The sequence below is a fragment of the Uloborus diversus genome, chromosome 5 (assembly GCF_026930045.1).
Source record: "Uloborus diversus isolate 005 chromosome 5, Udiv.v.3.1, whole genome shotgun sequence".
NCBI classification, from domain to species: Eukaryota; Metazoa; Arthropoda; class Arachnida; order Araneae; family Uloboridae; genus Uloborus; species Uloborus diversus.
The window spans coordinates 3094714-3116037 of NC_072735.1; the positions used below are offsets into that span (position 1 = coordinate 3094714).

The 21324-nt window shown below is 41.7% G+C and overlaps 9 protein-coding genes across 9 annotated transcripts; 2 read left to right on the top strand and 7 right to left on the bottom strand.

The window, feature by feature from the left end:
• Positions 1-679: 679 nt before the first annotated feature.
• Positions 680-1097, bottom strand: LOC129222256 (histone H2B). The gene has a single exon (XM_054856735.1). It carries the CDS (start codon positions 1080-1082, stop codon positions 708-710), a length of 375 nt encoding a protein of 124 aa, XP_054712710.1. The 5' UTR covers positions 1083-1097; the 3' UTR covers positions 680-707.
• Positions 1098-5050: 3953 nt separating this feature from the next.
• LOC129222245 (histone H1B-like) lies at positions 5051-5811 on the bottom strand. The gene has a single exon (XM_054856725.1). It carries the CDS (start codon positions 5664-5666, stop codon positions 5070-5072), a length of 597 nt encoding a protein of 198 aa, XP_054712700.1. The 5' UTR covers positions 5667-5811; the 3' UTR covers positions 5051-5069.
• Positions 5812-5864: 53 nt separating this feature from the next.
• LOC129222247 (histone H3) lies at positions 5865-6369 on the top strand. Its single transcript, XM_054856726.1, has one exon. It carries the CDS (start codon positions 5923-5925, stop codon positions 6331-6333), a length of 411 nt encoding a protein of 136 aa, XP_054712701.1. The 5' UTR covers positions 5865-5922; the 3' UTR covers positions 6334-6369.
• A 1497-nt stretch (positions 6370-7866) lies between these two features.
• On the bottom strand, positions 7867-8294 carry LOC129222252 (histone H2A). Its single transcript, XM_054856730.1, has one exon. The coding sequence runs from the start codon at positions 8268-8270 to the stop codon at positions 7896-7898; it is 375 nt and encodes a 124-aa protein (XP_054712705.1). The 5' UTR covers positions 8271-8294; the 3' UTR covers positions 7867-7895.
• Positions 8295-11325: 3031 nt separating this feature from the next.
• Positions 11326-11743, bottom strand: LOC129222257 (histone H2B). Its single transcript, XM_054856736.1, has one exon. It carries the CDS (start codon positions 11726-11728, stop codon positions 11354-11356), a length of 375 nt encoding a protein of 124 aa, XP_054712711.1. The 5' UTR covers positions 11729-11743; the 3' UTR covers positions 11326-11353.
• A 2099-nt stretch (positions 11744-13842) lies between these two features.
• LOC129222243 (histone H1B-like) lies at positions 13843-14696 on the bottom strand. The gene has a single exon (XM_054856723.1). It carries the CDS (start codon positions 14549-14551, stop codon positions 13955-13957), a length of 597 nt encoding a protein of 198 aa, XP_054712698.1. The 5' UTR covers positions 14552-14696; the 3' UTR covers positions 13843-13954.
• A 53-nt stretch (positions 14697-14749) lies between these two features.
• Positions 14750-15260, top strand: LOC129222249 (histone H3). Its single transcript, XM_054856728.1, has one exon. It carries the CDS (start codon positions 14808-14810, stop codon positions 15216-15218), a length of 411 nt encoding a protein of 136 aa, XP_054712703.1. The 5' UTR covers positions 14750-14807; the 3' UTR covers positions 15219-15260.
• A 1503-nt stretch (positions 15261-16763) lies between these two features.
• LOC129222254 (histone H2A) lies at positions 16764-17193 on the bottom strand. Its single transcript, XM_054856733.1, has one exon. It carries the CDS (start codon positions 17165-17167, stop codon positions 16793-16795), a length of 375 nt encoding a protein of 124 aa, XP_054712708.1. The 5' UTR covers positions 17168-17193; the 3' UTR covers positions 16764-16792.
• A 1260-nt stretch (positions 17194-18453) lies between these two features.
• On the bottom strand, positions 18454-18856 carry LOC129222258 (histone H2B). The gene has a single exon (XM_054856737.1). The coding sequence runs from the start codon at positions 18839-18841 to the stop codon at positions 18467-18469; it is 375 nt and encodes a 124-aa protein (XP_054712712.1). The 5' UTR covers positions 18842-18856; the 3' UTR covers positions 18454-18466.
• Positions 18857-21324: the final 2468 nt, after the last annotated feature.

Consider the following 21324-nt stretch of genomic DNA (forward strand, 5'->3'; position numbering starts at 1 on the left):
TTGGGGGGGGGGCAAACCTCAGTCAGGACACTATATATTTTGAGCCATACAGTGAATTCCTAGTATATTGTAGAAGATGTGACCTTAACACTCTTCAAATAATATCTTTCATTCTTCTGTCATCTTCTTTTTTTTTCCTCTTGTGACATGTTTGAAATCTTTATAGGTTCTTTTATCCTATACAAGGATTATGCGAGCAAATCTTCGCACAAGGTTTATCTTTGGTATGGAACAGATACAGAGAAGAACATCTAAGAGGGACTAGTATTATTAAACATAGTTTCTCTTTCATGTCTCTCCTCTGTTAGTGTTTGGAGTTGAGCTCTTCTGCACCCTGAGTGAGCATGTAAGTTATTCTCAAAATTCAGTCATTAGTAATCATAAAGTAATATTACTGTCATTATTGTTATTACTTGTCACTCAATCTATTATCAATGTTATTATTTCTGTTTCTGACAATTATCAGTTATTCAATACATGTTCACCATTTTTTTTTATCTCCATAATTTTCATGTCTTACATCCGCTAATTTTTTTACCTTGAAGTTAACTTTTAGAACTCTGTGTGGATTGTTTTTTTTTTTTTTTTTGCTCCCCCATAACTGAGTAATCATTTCTTATTTTGACAAAAATGCAATAGGCATTCTTTCGACATCATTTGTATGGCCCTGAAAAGGGCCTTTTTTTTTTTTTTTCCATGGGGAAAATTTACTTGGAGCTGGTGTACTTGGTGACGGCTTTGGTTCCTTCAGAAACTGCGTGTTTAGCCAATTCACCGGGCAAGAGGAGACGCACAGCAGTTTGGATTTCTCGGCTGGTGATGGTGCTTCTCTTGTTGTAATGAGCCAGTCTTGAAGATTCAGCTGCAATTCTCTCGAAGATGTCATTGACAAAAGAATTCATGATGGACATAGCCTTGCTTGAGATTCCAGTGTCGGGGTGAACTTGTTTCAAGACTTTGTAGATGTAAATAGCGAAAGATTCCTTCCTGCGCTTCTTCCTCTTTTTCTTGTCACCAGTACGGACAGCTTTCTGGGCCTTGCCCGCCTTCTTCACGGCTTTTCCAGATGCTTGAGGTGGCATTTTCTCCGAGATAGAAAAAATTCTGAGCCGAGACCCAAAATTTTTAATATTTATGACAGAGCTGCGGATTTCTGTTTCTCCAATCAGGAGTCGTATTATTGCTTCAGTGCCATTTCTGTTGTTTTGCTCTAATTTAAACTTTTATCCTCAATCTTTTTTTTTTTTTTTTTTTTTTTACCAATGGTGCTTTCAAAAATTAATAGTTAAAAAAAAAATTCTAAAATTAAAAATTTTTCACAGCTGTCTGTGTTTATCATTTCCACCAATAGCAGGGAGTCTTGCTCATGCGGGGCGGGGCATATGCATCAGAGTTTCGGAGCAGCCAGCTTTGACAAAAATATAAAAGTCGATAATTTTAGATCGCGGCATTTTCAGATTCATCATTTCCACGCTGAGCGTCCGACCTGGTCGGACGTGTTTTTCCTTCGTCTCGATGCCACGGCTACCAGCGCGGAAGACTGCGAACCGTCGCTCCGGGGATTACAGCGTAGAGGCCCTTGTCAGGGCCGGCGGAGTTAACTCCGTCAACGAAACTGTCCCCCGGGAGGCGGCCGCACATCAACCCATTTCTCCATCTCTTTCAACTATTTCAACGACCTCCACTAGGAGCGACTCATCCGGACGCAGGACCATGTCTACAAAATCCTTTAATGCTGTCTTAGAAAAATATGACTTTGACCCCATGGAAACTTTATCAAAAATTGAATCTTCCTCTGACGAACCATCCCTCAAAGGAATTTCAAATTATCTACAGGCCATCAGGACCGACCTCTTCAGATCAGCCAAGTCCACCGACTGGACAGCAGCCGACCTTCAAGTACAGAAAGACATCATGGCTCTCTCTGACAACGTCGAAAACAAGATCGCAACTCTCTTCAACGACAGCAGCGACGACGATATGGAGATCAACCAAGCGATTGATGACGATCCTGAGACCCCCCATCACAGGCCCGAGGTGCAAGTCAACATTCCCACCAAAAACAAGTTTAACGTCTTAGCTTCCGAAGAACCCCCCCAGAAAAGCCAGGATCCTAGTACGGCAGCAGATGACACTGCCAAACCTAGTGCAGCTAGACGTCGCTCACCACCTCCCATAGTCGTGGCGGATGCTCCCTCCCCATCCAAGCTCCTGGCTGAATTTGCTGACATCTGCGCTGGAAAGGTCCAAGGAAAACTTTCTGGTTCTGACCTTCAAGTCTTCCTCAGCATAGAAGAAGATGTTGAGATCATCGAACGCTACTTGTTGGACCACAACCTCCAATTCCACAGCCGCCTTCTCCCGAAACAACGACCACTCAAGGTAGTCATCCGTGGCCTCCCCCTTGACTACTCGACCGAGGACATCAGTTCCACTCTCAAGGAACAAGGTTACGACCCCATTAAAGTCATCCAAATGCGGACCGGGCCTGAAAAGAAACTCATTCCCCTCTTCATCGTGCTCCTCCAGAAATCGGACAATGCTGATGAAATTTTCAACCTACACGACATTGGCTTCCTGAAAATCCGAATAGAAAAACTTCGCCCCAAAAGTACCACCATACAATGCTACAAGTGCCAGCGTTATGGACATACTGCCGCCAAATGCTATCGTGCTCCCAGATGTCTCAAGTGTGCTCAGGACCATCGCTCCTTTGAGTGTATGAAAACAAAGGATACCCCAGCCTGCTGCGCTCTATGTGGCGGCGAACACACTGCCAATGCACCAGTCTGTCCTGCTCGTCCCAAGCCTCGCCAGCTAAAACCACCCAGAATGTTCCCGAAAGCATCCGGCAACGCCTGGACTCGCCCCCTCATCAAGCCGACAACCACTCCTCTGGACTTCATCCCACGACCCGTTGCTCTTCAACAGTCAACATCCTCTGCAAAGCCAGACACCAGTCAAATTCTGACTATGCTCGCACAGGCGCTCTCGCAAATGCAGGCCCAGCAGCAACAGCTCCAAGCCGTCATCGCCGGACTCGTCGCCCTAACGAGCCCATAGGCTTTCTTCTCCCCCCCCCCCCTTCTCTTCCTTTCTAGGTATGCTTTTGCATATTCTGGCTACTCCAATCACCCTACTTGACTCGAGGTAAATAGGCTCTGCCTAGGCCTTGTGAAACATCCAATGAGAGAATGAGTGAGAGATCGCGGCATTTGGTTTCTCATACTGTAGAGTTGCAACATGTCTGGACGAGGTAAAGGAGGCAAAGGTTTGGGAAAAGGTGGCGCCAAGAGGCATCGTAAAGTTTTGAGAGATAACATCCAAGGTATCACTAAGCCTGCAATTAGGCGTCTTGCTCGCCGTGGAGGTGTGAAACGTATCTCTGGTCTCATCTACGAAGAAACTCGTGGAGTTCTCAAAGTGTTCCTTGAGAATGTTATCCGTGATGCTGTCACATACACTGAGCACGCAAAGAGGAAAACTGTAACTGCCATGGATGTCGTCTATGCTCTCAAGAGGCAAGGCCGAACCCTCTATGGTTTTGGAGGTTAATCCCCTTCTCCCACAGAAAAAAAAAAAAAGGCCCTTTTCAGGGCCACACAAAACTAGTAAAAAAGAATGCTATTGCTCATTTTCGTTCACCCTTGAAATTACGGATAAATGTTGCAGACTCTTGGAAATTAGATATTAAATTTGGTGTAAAGAATATTATTACTGATATAGCTACTTTCATTTCTTTTTCCTTTGCTGTTTTTTTTATTTATTTATTAATTAATTATCTTGTCCCTAATGCTCTATGACTTGTTCTTATTTTGTTTGTATAAAGGCATTCTCTGACATTTTGTCTGTGTAACTGCATAGGAAATGTATTGAGGTTTCCCCCCCCCCCCCTGGTGCAAGATGAAATATGCATGCATGCGTATAAGTGAGTTAATGAACATTTACTTATTAACATACCTTATTTTGACTCTTCGTGTCCCCCCCCCCCCCCCTCCCCTACTTTTTAATTCACATACTGCACACATAGTGTTACTTTTGTCAGGCCTCAGTTTTTAACATTTTTGCCAGTCCTAATACAGTAGTTCTTACAGAGCTGTCTGGGCTGTTTTGTTTAAAAAAAAAAAAAAAAAAAACTTCAGTTGGAAATTCCCCCCCCCCCCCATACACACGAGCAAAATATGCAAGTTGCTTTTGCAGGGCAAATAAAGCTTAGTTCTGTCAGAACTTTTTTCTTCTGCTGTGTTCAAAATACACAAATCATCTATGACACAGGTCATTCTACTGCTCTTAAACTGCAAAGTGTATTAAAAGATTGGCTGTTTTCTGTTAACTGCACATTGAAGTCTACAAACTTCATAAATATGTATGGCAATGAAATGTAATATAGTACATACATACATACTGTACTACAGAATAAAAAGATATTCTCAATGTTAGCTATGTGAAGTAACATCTGTTATTTAATGTAAAATATTGTAAAAAAAAACTTACCTTTAGAAATAAAAAGCCATTGTGATTCTTCTTCTTATCCTCTAACCCCCCCCCCCCCCCCAACCAGGTTACAGAAATTCATTGAAAGTGTGTCAGACACTTTCAAATAATGTGACATAGGTTTCAGCAGTTATATAGACTTTGATATATTTCCTATTGAGTCATCCCTAATAACCCACCCATTAATTCCCAAAACAATGATTGGTAAGTAAATGAAAAAATTTCATTTGGAGTGGCATTCAGTTAGAGAGGTATTTGCATCAGCAATATTGCTAACCATAGTATAGTATTTTATGTAAATGCTTGTAAGAGTGCACCGCTCCCCCCCCCCCCCAAAAAAAAAAAAAAAAAAAAAAATTCTGGACTGTCTTTCATTAATACTCTTAGTAAGCAACTTCGGTTATCAAATATAGTCATGTATGTCTTTTGCCTTTGATAATTAAAGTGGTGTCATGCCAGATTCTGATTTTTTTTTTTTTTTAATGCACATAAGCAATCTTTTCTACTGTATTTGATGGCTCTGAAAAGAGCCTTTTTTTTTTTTTTTTTTGGAGGAATCTTGTTCCCTAGTCAGTTCATTTTTTTGCCTTCTTGGGTGTAGCCTTTTTTGGGGTCTTCATTTTTTTCACTTTTGGAGACTTGGGCTTTGTTGCCTTGGCTGCTTTCTTGGGACTCTTGGCTTTGGTAGCTTTTTTGACCGGTGTCTTTTTGGCAGCTGGTTTTTTCTTCTCTGCCTTTGGTTTGGGCTTTGAAGCTTTCTTTGCTGCGGCCTTGGGTTTTTTTGCAGCAGTTGCACCTTCTTTCTTGGGTTTTTTTGTGGTTTTTCCGGGTTCTTTGCTTTTCTGGCCTGATGCGCTGAGTTTGAAGGAGCCGGTCGCACCTTTTCCCTTGGTTTGCACCAGAGTTCCAGCTGCGACAGCACTCTTCAGGTATTTTTTGATAAATGGGGTCAGTCGGTCCATATCAACTTTGTGGTGAGCTCCAATGTGTTTCTTGATAGCTTGGAGAGAGGAACCTCCACGCTCCTTGAGGATGGTGATAGCATCGACCACCATCTCGGAAACCTTGGGATGGGATGGCATGGTTTTTGGCTTTTTAGGGCCACTCTTTGCCTTCTTCTTAGGCGTAGCAGCAGGAGTTGCGGCAGAAACAGCAGCAGTTTCGTCGGACATGTTGATTCGAAATCTAAACAAGCGAGAATGAAGCAAAGTTCAAAAAATGCGGCGAAATCATGAAAAAGAGCTCACCAACGGGAGAAGCGAGGCGCTGACGCGCCATAAAATCTGACCAATCAGGCGCTAGAGGGCGGTAACTTCGCGGCGCGAAAATTTTCATAGTGCGGAGGTCCGTGAGATCTGATTCTTCATTCGATTTTTATATCTCACTCTCAGCAGACGCTTTTTTGTCGATTTCCGCTTAAGATCCGTGATGGCCAGGACTAAGCAAACTGCCAGGAAAAGTACCGGGGGTAAGGCCCCTAGGAAGCAGCTCGCCACCAAGGCTGCCCGAAAGAGTGCCCCAGCTACCGGCGGAGTGAAGAAACCTCACCGTTACAGGCCCGGCACAGTCGCTCTCCGAGAAATCCGTCGTTACCAGAAATCTACTGAGCTTTTGATCCGCAAATTGCCCTTCCAGCGGCTCGTAAGAGAAATCGCCCAGGATTTCAAGACCGATCTCCGCTTCCAAAGCTCAGCCGTAATGGCTCTGCAGGAAGCTAGCGAAGCCTATCTCGTCGGTTTGTTCGAAGACACCAACTTGTGCGCTATTCACGCCAAGAGAGTCACCATCATGCCAAAGGATATTCAGCTCGCCCGCCGAATTCGTGGCGAACGAGCTTAATTCTTTTTCCTGGCATTTGGACGGAAAAAAAAAAAAAAAAAGGCCCTTTTCAGGGCCACACAAATTTACATGAATGGGTCTGTTACGCATTTTGTTCTCTCCTCACAATAGCTCTGAGGGTAAGTGAAAGAAATAAATAGTGCCCCTATTAGAAAAAAAATCGAATATTTTTACGGAGTCATAGTAACGAAAGTCATATGTCGGGTTCGTACAATATAAAAGGGATACGTTATGTCTTGACTGTTTCAGCCTCGATCCATGTTCAATAAACTTATTTATTGTTATTATTTTTTTTTCTCCCCTTAAATTTCGTGCCTCTTAACGAGAGTAGTTTTACCTATGCAGTGGAAATGTTTCGGGTATTGAATCGGCGAGGTGTCGGTACGCGAAATCGAAGGAAAGTTGGAATGAGAGGCCAGCTGCTAGCTACTACTACGGGCTTGACTGAGAACCGCGGGGAACGAAACTAACGCCATGCCGATCTATTCAAAGTTGCTATCAAGCAGACGTTCTAGTAATTTTTGAATCAAAGTGAAATTTACTTTTTAATTAACGCTGGATTAGTGTTTTTTCCTTTAATGTTGCGAACATTGTGTTACAGTTAGAGTACGATAAGGAGGTAAGTGAAAAAAAAAAACACGATTTCTGTTCTGATCATAAGTATGAATATTTTGTCTAGTTAACGTTAATCATCATTGTGGACGTTTCAAAAGCTGGAATATTGGAATAAATTTTAAATTCTAGGTAAAAAGCGTTTTCAGTTGTAAAACCTTTGGTTGTTTAGTATTGAAGGAGTGTAATTAAAGTTTACCGAAACTGTTATTGTCGAGACGCCATGTTTACTGTGCTTCGTCGAAATAAAATAAACTTTACACAATTATTCGAAATGATTCATCTGGCTCCAAAAAATAGCGCTGTAAATTAACAGGAAAGCTCCGTTTCATCGAAATGTACCGTTAGTATTTAGTAAAGTGTAGTAATGCAACCTGGATCACGAAACCAAAAGCATTTAATCTCGAGAGAAAACATGGATAACTTATGTGTAAATCGGGAGCCAAGTTTTAGAAAGCAATTGCAGCTATGCCATAATTTGGGTATAGTTTTCCCGGTGTTAAAAAAGAACTGGAAATTGGACTTATAAATTTTCGACCGTTTTCGGGTATATCGTTCGGCGTCTTAAAAATAACTGGTGATCGGACTCGGAAATATTTTGTTAGCTTTAGTGATAGTTTTGAGTGAACAAAATCCTGTCAAAATAGAGTGCTACACTCAGTGTTTGTAATAAAATACTTAGCTATCTGTTTGCACAAGAATTTATATTCAAATTGAATTTTGTCATTTTTTTTTTAACTCTTTGAATTTGGAACCAAAAAACTTCAATTAACATCCCATAAAAAATCGATAGTTGAATTTTTTTAGTGCTAGAATAATATGTGCAAATGAGAAGCAAAGTGTTTTATGCACACATTAATGTATTTAGTAATAACATTCCCATTCAAGTAAATTGTGTGGCCCTGAAAAGGGCCTTTTTTTTTTTTTTTCCTCCACCGTGTGCAGGGGATTTATGCTTTCTTTTCGGTCTTTTTGGGGAGTAAGACAGCTTGGATGTTGGGGAGAACACCACCTTGAGCAATGGTGACTCCTGACAGAAGCTTGTTCAACTCTTCATCGTTTCTGATGGCGAGCTGGAGATGTCTTGGGATAATTCTGGTCTTTTTGTTGTCCCTTGCAGCATTACCTGCCAACTCCAAAACCTCAGCAGCCAAGTATTCGAGCACAGCAGCTAAATACACTGGTGCACCAGCTCCGACTCTTTCGGCATAATTTCCCTTACGCAGCAGACGATGGATACGGCCGACTGGAAATTGCAGACCTGCACGGCTGGATCGAGTCTTGCTCTTTCCCTTTACTTTGCCTCCTTTACCACGTCCAGACATAATGAAGTTCGAAAATGAAATGAAACTTTCGAAATAATGTCAAGACAAGACAAGACATTGAATTTTCACAGGCCTGGGTGAATACCCATTTACCTGAAATCGATTAGGGTGAGTGGGGTAGACAAAAATGTGCGAAGCACACAATGCATGAAACATAAAAAGGGGGGGGGGGAGGAGAAAGCTTATGGCCTCGCTAGGGCTGCGAGGCCGCTTACGAGGGCATCTATTTGCTGTTGCTGGGCCTGGAGCTGTGCGAGGACCTGGGTAAGGAGTGCCAGGACCTGGCTGGAGTCGGGGGCGGAGAGCTGCTGCAGGGCGACTGGTCTGGGAAGGAAGTCCGTAGTCCTGGGAGCTGAGCGTGGAGTCCTATCTTTCCATGCGTTTCCAATCTGTGCAGAAAAGGTCCTGGGGGGCTTGGGTTGACGGGGTTTTGGTCTTTCAGGACAGACAGGAGCATTTGCAGGGTGAGGGCCGCCGCACAGGGCACAGCAGGCTGGGGTAGTACGGTCCTTAGTACAGTCGAATGTCCTGTGTTCCTGGGCACATTTTAGGCATCGTGGGGAGCGATGGCACTTGGCCGCCGTGTGGCCAAAGCGCTGGCATCTGTAGCACTGGATCACTGTGGTCTTGGGTCGAAGTCGCTCCACCTTGATCCGTAGGTAGCCGATGTTTCCGACACCGAAGACGTCGTCGGCCTTATCGTCTTTGTTAAGTACGGCCAGGTAAAGGGGCAGCAACCTTTTCTCTGGTCCTGTCTTCATTTGGAGAACCTTTACGACGTCGAATCCGTATCCTTTGAGATCCTGAAGAATATCCTCGGTAGGGAAGTTGTTGGGCAGGCCTCGGATTACAACCTTCAGCGGGCGTTTACTGGGCAGGACACGACTATGAAATTGGAGATTCTTCTCCTGCAGGTATTTCTCAATGAGGTCGATGTCATCTTCGAGGGCTGGAAAGATGTTGAGGTCCTCGCCAGTGATTCTTCCTTGGATGGCACCAGCGCACACTTTAGACAGGAATTCCAAGATACCAATTGGATTAGGGGGGTTGGCGACAGTGATGGGAGGCGGAGAACGTGCCTTGGTCTTTCTGGGAGCATCCTGGGTGGCCGAAGGTTCGGACTGATCTGTAACCATACTAGGAGTAGCACTCTGTAGACTGGCTGGTTCATCATCTTTAGAGGAGAGGGTGGAGAACATGTTTTTGGTGGGGATAGCCGTCACTTTTTCCTTGGGAGGGCTCCGACAGGTTCTTTTAGCCTTTACGAAATCGTTCTGAGTGGGCAACTCCTCGTCGCTTTCGCTGTCGAGGGGGATGTCAGGGGGAAAGAGTCCGTCTATCTTCGTTTGGTTTTCCTTGGCGAGAAGATCAGCATCATCGTAGATTTTTTGTTCTTCCATAGTCCAGGTTCTTGGGTCGGTCAGACTGAAGAGGGCGTTGAGAAATTCTTGAAGGTAGTCCGCAATGCCGTTTAGAGTGGGCTGGTCGAAAGCTTCAACGTATTTTTCCTTGGTTGCCAGGAGATTAAACTTGTAGCGATCAAGAAGTTGTTGGAAGCGAGTGGATATTCCCTTTTTAATGGTACATGGGTATTTCTTCCTAATGGTAGCCAAAGACATGAGAGAATCGGGAGAAGGCCAGGCGTTGAGCTGGGGGACGGTTTCGCTGACGGGAGTTACCCCGCCGGCCCTGACAAGGGCCTCTACGCCGTTATCCCGAGCTGCGCACTGTTTCTTCCGCGTCGAGGGCATAGGCTTCGGAGAACGAGAGAGGAGAAAAAACACGTCCGACAAGGTCGGGCGCTCGGCGTGGAATGAATGAGAAATAATGTCGGCCAGCTATTCAGCCCTTTTATGAATTCTCGGATTTGGTTTTTTCTATCTCCGGCTTAGGGAGACATGTCGGATTGGCCAATGAGGTTTCCCCGCTTGAAATTCTGTGAATGCTCGGGATCCAATAGCGTATCATCTTTTTTTTTTTTCTTATTTGAAGCATCTCATTTATCATATTTTGAAAATTTTTTATAATATTTAGTGTAACTGTTTATGCATTACATGTAAAGGAATTAATGACAACCTTGAAAATTAGAAAGAGAAATCACGCACAAGAGACTGGGGTTTTTACACCATATCAAATTTAATCCTCCTGTGTATGTATGCATGCTATGCTGGGCTTAATTTCTATCAGATAGAACTGCTGTAGCCCTATTGTCCTTGTTCAAGTACTGAATTCCCCCAAAAATTTGGAGAAAAAAAAAATGAAGGAGCTCAACTGCTGTGATCTCGCATGCAAATTATTCCCCCTGGTGTTACGTGTCCATACATACATACATACATACATGTTTGCATTTATACACACACACACACATACACAAGCTTGGGGGGGGGGCAAACCTCAGTCAGGACACTATATATTTTGAGCCATACAGTGAATTCCTAGTATATTGTAGAAGATGTGACCTTAACACTCTTCAAATAATATCTTTCATTCTTCTGTCATCTTCTTTTTTTTTCCTCTTGTGACATGTTTGAAATCTTTATAGGTTCTTTTATCCTATACAAGGATTATGCGAGCAAATCTTCGCACAAGGTTTATCTTTGGTATGGAACAGATACAGAGAAGAACATCTAAGAGGGACTAGTATTATTAAACATAGTTTCTCTTTCATGTCTCTCCTCTGTTAGTGTTTGGAGTTGAGCTCTTCTGCACCCTGAGTGAGCATGTAAGTTATTCTCAAAATTCAGTCATTAGTAATCATAAAGTAATATTACTGTCATTATTGTTATTACTTGTCACTCAATCTATTATCAATGTTATTATTTCTGTTTCTGACAATTATCAGTTATTCAATACATGTTCACCATTTTTTTTTATCTCCATAATTTTCATGTCTTACATCCGCTAATTTTTTTACCTTGAAGTTAACTTTTAGAACTCTGTGTGGATTGTTTTTTTTTTTTTTTTTGCTCCCCCATAACTGAGTAATCATTTCTTATTTTGACAAAAATGCAATAGGCATTCTTTCGACATCATTTGTATGGCCCTGAAAAGGGCCTTTTTTTTTTTTTTTCCATGGGGAAAATTTACTTGGAGCTGGTGTACTTGGTGACGGCTTTGGTTCCTTCAGAAACTGCGTGTTTAGCCAATTCACCGGGCAAGAGGAGACGCACAGCAGTTTGGATTTCTCGGCTGGTGATGGTGCTTCTCTTGTTGTAATGAGCCAGTCTTGAAGATTCAGCTGCAATTCTCTCGAAGATGTCATTGACAAAAGAATTCATGATGGACATAGCCTTGCTTGAGATTCCAGTGTCGGGGTGAACTTGTTTCAAGACTTTGTAGATGTAAATAGCGAAAGATTCCTTCCTGCGCTTCTTCCTCTTTTTCTTGTCACCAGTACGGACAGCTTTCTGGGCCTTGCCCGCCTTCTTCACGGCTTTTCCAGATGCTTGAGGTGGCATTTTCTCCGAGATAGAAAAAATTCTGAGCCGAGACCCAAAATTTTTAATATTTATGACAGAGCTGCGGATTTCTGTTTCTCCAATCAGGAGTCGTATTATTGCTTCAGTGCCATTTCTGTTGTTTTGCTCTAATTTAAACTTTTATCCTCAATCTTTTTTTTTTTACCAATGGTGCTTTCAAAAATTAATAGTTAAAAAAAAAAAATTCTAAAATTAAAAATTTTTCACAGCTGTCTGTGTTTATCATTTCCACCAATAGCAGGGAGTCTTGCTCATGCGGGGCGGGGCATATGCATCAGAGTTTCGGAGCAGCCAGCTTTGACAAAAATATAAAAGTCGATAATTTTAGATCGCGGCATTTGGTTTCTCATACTGTAGAGTTGCAACATGTCTGGACGAGGTAAAGGAGGCAAAGGTTTGGGAAAAGGTGGCGCCAAGAGGCATCGTAAAGTTTTGAGAGATAACATCCAAGGTATCACTAAGCCTGCAATTAGGCGTCTTGCTCGCCGTGGAGGTGTGAAACGTATCTCTGGTCTCATCTACGAAGAAACTCGTGGAGTTCTCAAAGTGTTCCTTGAGAATGTTATCCGTGATGCTGTCACATACACTGAGCACGCAAAGAGGAAAACTGTAACTGCCATGGATGTCGTCTATGCTCTCAAGAGGCAAGGCCGAACCCTCTATGGTTTTGGAGGTTAATCCCCTTCTCCCACAGAAAAAAAAAAAAAGGCCCTTTTCAGGGCCACACAAAACTAGTAAAAAAGAATGCTATTGCTCATTTTCGTTCACCCTTGAAATTACGGATAAATGTTGCAGACTCTTGGAAATTAGATATTAAATTTGGTGTAAAGAATATTATTACTGATATAGCTACTTTCATTTCTTTTTCCTTTGCTGTTTTTTTTATTTATTTATTAATTAATTATCTTGTCCCTAATGCTCTATGACTTGTTCTTATTTTGTTTGTATAAAGGCATTCTCTGACATTTTGTCTGTGTAACTGCATAGGAAATGTATTGAGGTTTCCCCCCCCCCCCCTGGTGCAAGATGAAATATGCATGCATGCGTATAAGTGAGTTAATGAACATTTACTTATTAACATACCTTATTTTGACTCTTCGTGTCCCCCCCCCCCCTCCCCTACTTTTTAATTCATATACTGCACACATAGTGTTACTTTTGTCAGGCCTCAGTTTTTAACATTTTTGCCAGTCCTAATACAGTAGTTCTTACAGAGCTGTCTTGTTTAAAAAAAAAAAAAAAAAAAAACTTCAGTTGGAAATTCCCCCCCCCCCCCCCCCCATACACACGAGAAAAGTATGCAAGTTGCTTTTGCAGGGCAAATAAAGCTTAGTTCTGTCAGAACTTTTTTCTTCTGCTGTGTTCAAAATACACAAATCATCTATGACACAGGTCATTCTACTGCTCTTAAACTGCAAAGTGTATTAAAAGATTGGCTGTTTTCTGTTAACTGCACATTGAAGTCTACAAACTTCATAAATATGTATGGCAATGAAATGTAATATAGTACATACATACATACATACATACATACATACTGTACTACAGAATAAAAAGATATTCTCAATGTTAGCTATGTGAAGTAACATCTGTTATTTAATGTAAAATATTGTAAAAAAAAACTTACCTTTAGAAATAAAAAGCCATTGTGATTCTTCTTCTTATCCTCTACCCCCCCCCCCCCCCCCAACCAGGTTACAGAAATTCATTGAAAGTGTGTCAGACACTTTCAAATAATGTGACATAGGTTTCAGCAGTTATATAGACTTTGATATATTTCCTATTGGGTCATCCCTAATAACCCACCCATTAATTCCCAAAACAATGATTGGTAAGTAAATGAAAAAATTTCATTTGGAGTGGCATTCAGTTAGAGAGGTATTTGCATCAGCAATATTGCTAACCATAGTATAGTATTTTATGTAAATGCTTGTAAGAGTGCACCGCTCCCCCCCCTCCCCCCCCCCCCAAAAAAAAAAAAAAAATTCTGGACTGTCTTTCATTAATACTCTTAGTAAGCAACTTCGGTTATCAAATATAGTCATGTATGTCTTTTGCCTTTGATAATTAAAGTGGTGTCATGCCAGATTCTGATTTTTTTTTTTTTTTAAATGCACATAAGCAATCTTTTCTACTGTATTTGATGGCTCTGAAAAGAGCCTTTTTTTTTTTTTTTTTTTGGAGGAATCTTGTTCCCTAGTCAGTTCATTTTTTTGCCTTCTTGGGTGTAGCCTTTTTTGGGGTCTTCATTTTTTTCACTTTTGGAGACTTGGGCTTTGTTGCCTTGGCTGCTTTCTTGGGACTCTTGGCTTTGGTAGCTTTTTTGACCGGTGTCTTTTTGGCAGCTGGTTTTTTCTTCTCTGCCTTTGGTTTGGGCTTTGAAGCTTTCTTTGCTGCGGCCTTGGGTTTTTTTGCAGCAGTTGCACCTTCTTTCTTGGGTTTTTTTGTGGTTTTTCCGGGTTCTTTGCTTTTCTGGCCTGATGCGCTGAGTTTGAAGGAGCCGGTGGCACCTTTTCCCTTGGTTTGCACCAGAGTTCCAGCTGCGACAGCACTCTTCAGGTATTTTTTGATAAATGGGGTCAGTCGGTCCATATCAACTTTGTGGTGAGCTCCAATGTGTTTCTTGATAGCTTGGAGAGAGGAACCTCCACGCTCCTTGAGGATGGTGATAGCATCGACCACCATCTCGGAAACCTTGGGATGGGATGGCATGGTTTTTGGCTTTTTAGGGCCACTCTTTGCCTTCTTCTTAGGCGTAGCAGCAGGAGTTGCGGCAGAAACAGCAGCAGTTTCGTCGGACATGTTGATTCGAAATCTAAACAAGCGAGAATGAAGCAAAGTTCAAAAAATGCGGCGAAATCATGAAAAAGAGCTCACCAACGGGAGAAGCGAGGCGCTGACGCGCCATAAAATCTGACCAATCAGGCGCTAGAGGGCGGTAACTTCGCGGCGCGAAAATTTTCATAGTGCGGAGGTCCGTGAGATCTGATTCTTCATTCGATTTTTATATCTCACTCTCAGCAGACGCTTTTTTGTCGATTTCCGCTTAAGATCCGTGATGGCCAGGACTAAGCAAACTGCCAGGAAAAGTACCGGGGGTAAGGCCCCTAGGAAGCAGCTCGCCACCAAGGCTGCCCGAAAGAGTGCCCCAGCTACCGGCGGAGTGAAGAAACCTCACCGTTACAGGCCCGGCACAGTCGCTCTCCGAGAAATCCGTCGTTACCAGAAATCTACTGAGCTTTTGATCCGCAAATTGCCCTTCCAGCGGCTCGTAAGAGAAATCGCCCAGGATTTCAAGACCGATCTCCGCTTCCAAAGCTCAGCCGTAATGGCTCTGCAGGAAGCTAGCGAAGCCTATCTCGTCGGTTTGTTCGAAGACACCAACTTGTGCGCTATTCACGCCAAGAGAGTCACCATCATGCCAAAGGATATTCAGCTCGCCCGCCGAATTCGTGGCGAACGAGCTTAATTCTTTTTCCTGGCATTTGGACGGAAAAAAAAAAAAAAAAAAGGCCCTTTTCAGGGCCACACAAATTTACATGGATGGGTCTGTTACGCATTTTGTTCTCTCCTCACAATAGCTCTGAGGGTAAGTGAAAGAAATAAATAGTGCCCCTATTAGAAAAAAAATCGAATATTTTTACGGAGTGATAGTAACGAAAGTCATATGTCGGGTTCGTACAATATAAAAGGGATACGTTATGTCTTGACTGTTTCAGCCTCGATCCATGTTCAATAAACTTATTTATTGTTATTATTTTTTTTTCTCCCCTTAAATTTCGTGCCTCTTAACGAGAGTAGTTTTACCTATGCAGTGGAAATGTTTCGGGTATTGAATCGGCGAGGTGTCGGTACGCGAAATCGAAGGAAAGTTGGAATGAGAGGCCAGCTGCTAGCTACTACTACGGGCTTGACTGAGAACCGCGGGGAAGGAAACTAACGCCATGCCGATCTATTCAAAGTTGCTATCAAGCAGACGTTCTAGTAATTTTTGAATCAAAGTGAAATTTACTTTTTAATTAACGCTAAGTAATGCTGGATTAGTGTTTTTTCCTTTAATGTTGCGAACATTGTGTTACAGTTAGAGTACGATAAGGAGGTAAGTGAAAAAAAAAAACACGATTTCTGTTCTGATCATAAGTATGAATATTTTGTCTAGTTAACGTTAATCATCATTGTGGACGTTTCAAAAGCTGGAATATTGGAATAAATTTTAAATTCTAGGTAAAAAGCGTTTTCAGTTGTAAAACCTTTGGTTGTTTAGTATTGAAGGAGTGTAATTAAAGTTTACCGAAACTGTTATTGTCGAGACGCCATGTTTACTGTGCTTCGTCGAAATAAAATAAACTTTACACAATTATTCGAAATGATTCATTTGGCTCCAAAAAATAGCGCTGTAAATTAACAGGAAAGCTCCGTTTCATCGAAATGTACCGTTAGTATTTAGTAAAGTGTAGTAATGCAACCTGGATCACGAAACCAAAAGCATTTAATCTCGAGAGAAAACATGGATAACTTATGTGTAAATCGGGAGCCAAGTTTTAGAAAGCAATTGCAGCTATGCCATAATTTGGGTATATTTTTCCCGGTGTTAAAAAAGAACTGGAAATTGGACTTATAAATTTTCGACCGTTTTCGGGTATATCGTTCGGCGTCTTAAAAATAACTGGTGATCGGACTCGGAAATATTTTGTTAGCTTTAGTGATAGTTTTGAGTGAACAAAATCCTGTCAAAATAGAGTGCTACACTCAGTGTTTGTAATAAAATACTTAGCTATCTGTTTGCACAAGAATTTATATTCAAATTGAATTTTGTCATTTTTTTTTTAACTCTTTGAATTTGGAACCAAAAAACTTCAATTAACATCCCATAAAAAATCGATAGTTGAATTTTTTTAGTGCTAGAATAATATGTGCAAATGAGAAGCAAAGTGTTTTATACACACATTAATGTATTTAGTAATAACATTCCCATTCAAGTAAATTGTGTGGCCCTGAAAAGGGCCTTTTTTTTTTTTTTTTCCTCCACCGTGTGCAGGGGATTTATGCTTTCTTTTCGGTCTTTTTGGGGAGTAAGACAGCTTGGATGTTGGGGAGAACACCACCTTGAGCAATGGTGACTCCTGACAGAAGCTTGTTCAACTCTTCATCGTTTCTGATGGCGAGCTGGAGATGTCTTGGGATAATTCTGGTCTTTTTGTTGTCCCTTGCAGCATTACCTGCCAACTCCAAAACCTCAGCAGCCAAGTATTCGAGCACAGCAGCTAAATACACTGGTGCACCAGCTCCGACTCTTTCGGCATAATTTCCCTTACGCAGCAGACGATGGATACGGCCGACTGGAAATTGCAGACCTGCACGGCTGGATCGAGTCTTGCTCTTTCCCTTTACTTTGCCTCCTTTACCACGTCCAGACATAATGAAGTTCGAAAATGAAATGAAACTTTCGAAATAATGTCGGCCAGCTATTCAGCCCTTTTATGAATTCTCGGATTTGGTTTTTTCTATCTTCGGCTTAGGGAGACATGTCGGATTGGCCAATGAGGTTTCCCCGCTTGAAATTCTGTGAATGCTCGGGATCCAATAGCGTATCATCTTTTTTTTTTCTTATTTGAAGTATCTCATTTATCATATTTTGAAAATTTTTTATAATATTTAGTGTAACTGTTTATGCATTACATGTAAAGGAATTAATGACAACCTTGAAAATTAGAAAGAGAAATCACGCACAAGAGACTGGGGTTTTTACACCATATCAAATTTAATCCTCCTGTGTATGTATGCATGCTATGCTGGGCTTAATTTCTATCAGATAGAACTGCTGTAGCCCTATTGTCCTCGTTCAAGTACTGAATTCCCCCAAAAATTTGGAGAAAAAAAAAATGAAGGAGCTCAACTGCTGTGATCTCGCATGCAAATTATTCCCCCTGGTGTTACGTGTCCATACATACATACATACATACATACATACATACATGTTTGCATTTATACACACACACACACAAGCTTGGGGGGGGGGGGCAAACCTCAGTCAGGACACTATATATTTTGAGCCATACAGTGAATTCCTAGTATATTGTAGAAGATGTGACCTTAACACTCTTCAAATAATATCTTTCATTCTTCTGTCATGTTCTTTTTTTTCCTCTTGTGACATGTTTGAAATCTTTATAGGTTCTTTTATCCTATACAAGGATTATGCGAGCAAATCTTCGCACAAGGTTTATCTTTGGTATGGAACAGATACAGAGAAGAACATCTAAGAGGGACTAGTATTATTAAACATAGTTTCTCTTTCATGTCTCTCCTCTGTTAGTGTTTGGAGTTGAGCTCTTCTGCACCCTGAGTGAGCATGTAAGTTATTCTCAAAATTCAGTCATTAGTAATCATAAAGTAATATTACTGTCATTATTGTTATTACTTGTCACTCAATCTATTATCAATGTTATTATTTCTGTTTCTGACAATTATCAGTTATTCAATACATGTTCACCATTTTTTTTTTATCTCCATAATTTTCATGTCTTACATCCGCTAATTTTTTTACCTTGAAGTTAACTTTTAGAACTCTGTGTGGATTGTTTTTTTTTTTTTTTTTTGCTCCCCCATAACTGAGTAATCATTTCTTATTTTGACAAAAATGCAATAGGCATTCTTTCGACATCATTTGTATGGCCCTGAAAAGGGCCTTTTTTTTTTTTTTTCCATGGGGAAAATTTACTTGGAGCTGGTGTACTTGGTGACGGCTTTGGTTCCTTCAGAAACTGCGTGTTTAGCCAATTCACCGGGCAAGAGGAGACGCACAGCAGTTTGGATTTCTCGGCTGGTGATGGTGCTTCTCTTGTTGTAATGAGCCAGTCTTGAAGATTCAGCTGCAATTCTCTCGAAGATGTCATTGACAAAAGAATTCATGATGGACATAGCCTTGCTTGAGATTCCAGTGTCGGGGTGAACTTGTTTCAAGACTTTGTAGATGTAAATAGCGAAAGATTCCTTCCTGCGCTTCTTCCTCTTTTTCTTGTCACCAGTACGGACAGCTTTCTGGGCCTTGCCCGCCTTCTTCACGGCTTTTCCAGATGCTTGAGGTGGCATTTTCTCCGAGATAGAAAAAATTCTGAGCCGAGACCCAAAATTTTTAATATTTATGACAGAGCTGCGGATTTCTGTTTCTCCAATCAGGAGTCGTATTATTGCTTCAGTGCCATTTCTGTTGTTTTGCTCTAATTTAAATTTTTATCCTCAATCTTTTTTTTTTACCAATGGTGCTTTCAAAAATTAATAGTTAAAAAAAAAAAATTCTAAAATTAAAAGTTTTTTACAGCTGTCTGTGTTTATCATTTCCACCAATAGCAGGGAGTCTTGCTCATGCGGGGCGGGGCATATGCATCAGAGTTTCGGAGCAGCCAGCTTTGACAAAAATATAAAAGTCGATAATTTTAGATCGCGGCATTTGGTTTCTCATACTGTAGAGTTGCAACATGTCTGGACGAGGTAAAGGAGGCAAAGGTTTGGGAAAAGGTGGCGCCAAGAGGCATCGTAAAGTTTTGAGAGATAACATCCAAGGTATCACTAAGCCTGCAATTAGGCGTCTTGCTCGCCGTGGAGGTGTGAAACGTATCTCTGGTCTCATCTACGAAGAAACTCGTGGAGTTCTCAAAGTGTTCCTTGAGAATGTTATCCGTGATGCTGTCACATACACTGAGCACGCAAAGAGGAAAACTGTAACTGCCATGGATGTCGTCTATGCTCTCAAGAGGCAAGGCCGAACCCTCTATGGTTTTGGAGGTTAATCCCCTTCTCCCACAGAAAAAAAAAAAAAAGGCCCTTTTCAGGGCCACACAAAACTAGTAAAAAAGAATGCTATTGCTCATTTTCGTTCACCCTTGAAATTACGGATAAATGTTGCAGACTCTTGGAAATTAGATATTAAATTTGGTGTAAAGAATATTATTACTGATATAGCTACTTTCATTTCTTTTTCCTTTGCTGTTTTTTTTATTTATTTATTAATTAATTATCTTGTCCCTAATGCTCTATGACTTGTTCTTATTTTGTTTGTATAAAGGCATTCTCTGACATTTTGTCTGTGTAACTGCATAGGAAATGTATTGAGGTTTCCCCCCCCCCCCCTGGTGCAAGATGAAATATGCATGCATGCGTATAAGTGAGTTAATGAACATTTACTTATTAACATACCTTATTTTGACTCTTCGTGTCCCCCCCCCCTCCCCTACTTTTTAATTCATATACTGCACACATAGTGTTACTTTTGTCAGGCCTCAGTTTTTAACATTTTTGCCAGTCCTAATACAGTAGTTCTTACAGAGCTGTCTTGTTTAAAAAAAAAACTTCAGTTGGAAATTCCCCCCCCCCCCCATACACACGAGAAAAGTATGCAAGTTGCTTTTGCAGGGCAAATAAAGCTTAGTTCTGTCAGAACTTTTTTCTTCTGCTGTGTTCAAAATACACAAATCATCTATGACACAGGTCATTCTACTGCTCTTAAACTGCAAAGTGTATTAAAAGATTGGCTGTTTTCTGTTAACTGCACATTGAAGTCTACAAACTTCATAAATATGTATGGCAATGAAATGTAATATAGTACATACATACATACATACATACATACATACTGTACTACAGAATAAAAAGATATTCTCAATGTTAGCTATGTGAAGTAACATCTGTTATTTAATGTAAAATATTGTAAAAAAAAACTTACCTTTAGAAATAAAAAGCCATTGTGATTCTTCTTCTTATCCTCTACCCCCCCCCCCCCCCAACCAGGTTACAGAAATTCATTGAAAGTGTGTCAGACACTTTCAAATAATGTGACATAGGTTTCAGCAGTTATATAGACTTTGATATATTTCCTATTGGGTCATCAAGCCAAGCCAAGCCATGCAATAGCTAACAGGCGGAGGGGGGAACCCCCTTTTACCTGAAATCTATAGAAGTTGGAGCAGAGCAAAGCGCCGGAGCGCACCTATGAGAAAAGAAAAAAGGGGGGGGGGGAGAAAGCATTATGGCCTCGCTAGGGCTGCGAGGCCGCTTTGAAGGGCGTCAATCTGCAGTTGTTGGGCTTGAAGTTGAGAGAGGACTTGGGTGAGTAGAGCAAGGATCTGGCTGGAGTCAGGGGTGGAGAGCTGTTGTAGGGCAACTGGACGGGGAAGAAAATCCATGGGGGTCTTTGGTGCTGGGCGTGGCGTCCGCTGGCTCCAGGCGTTGCCGACTTGAGCAGGAAATGCCCTGGGGACCTTCTGTTGGCGGGGCTGGGGTCGTGCGGGGCAGACCGGGGCGTTGGCAGTGTGAGGACCTCCACAGAGGGCGCAGCTGGCTGGAGTCGTCTTATCCTTTGTGCACTCGAACGAGCGGTGCTCTCCGGCGCACTTCAGGCATCTTGGGGCTCGAAAGCACTTCACGGCCGTGTGTCCGAATCGTTGGCACCTGTAACACTGTACAGGGGTGGTCTTAGGGTGAAGACGTTCGACGGTGATACGGAGGTGCCCGATGTGGGAGACTCCGAAGATGTCCTCGGCATTATCCGTCTTGTTCAGGACCGTCAGGTAGAGGGG

Bases quoted from the DNA above. Each gene is read 5' to 3' on its own strand.
- LOC129222256 (XM_054856735.1), bottom strand. From the start codon at position 1,082: ATGCCACCTCAAGCATCTGGAAAAGCCGTGAAGAAGGCGGGCAAGGCC.
- LOC129222245 (XM_054856725.1), bottom strand. From the start codon at position 5,666: ATGTCCGACGAAACTGCTGCTGTTTCTGCCGCAACTCCTGCTGCTACG.
- LOC129222247 (XM_054856726.1), top strand. From the start codon at position 5,923: ATGGCCAGGACTAAGCAAACTGCCAGGAAAAGTACCGGGGGTAAGGCC.
- LOC129222252 (XM_054856730.1), bottom strand. From the start codon at position 8,270: ATGTCTGGACGTGGTAAAGGAGGCAAAGTAAAGGGAAAGAGCAAGACT.
- LOC129222257 (XM_054856736.1), bottom strand. From the start codon at position 11,728: ATGCCACCTCAAGCATCTGGAAAAGCCGTGAAGAAGGCGGGCAAGGCC.
- LOC129222243 (XM_054856723.1), bottom strand. From the start codon at position 14,551: ATGTCCGACGAAACTGCTGCTGTTTCTGCCGCAACTCCTGCTGCTACG.
- LOC129222249 (XM_054856728.1), top strand. From the start codon at position 14,808: ATGGCCAGGACTAAGCAAACTGCCAGGAAAAGTACCGGGGGTAAGGCC.
- LOC129222254 (XM_054856733.1), bottom strand. From the start codon at position 17,167: ATGTCTGGACGTGGTAAAGGAGGCAAAGTAAAGGGAAAGAGCAAGACT.
- LOC129222258 (XM_054856737.1), bottom strand. From the start codon at position 18,841: ATGCCACCTCAAGCATCTGGAAAAGCCGTGAAGAAGGCGGGCAAGGCC.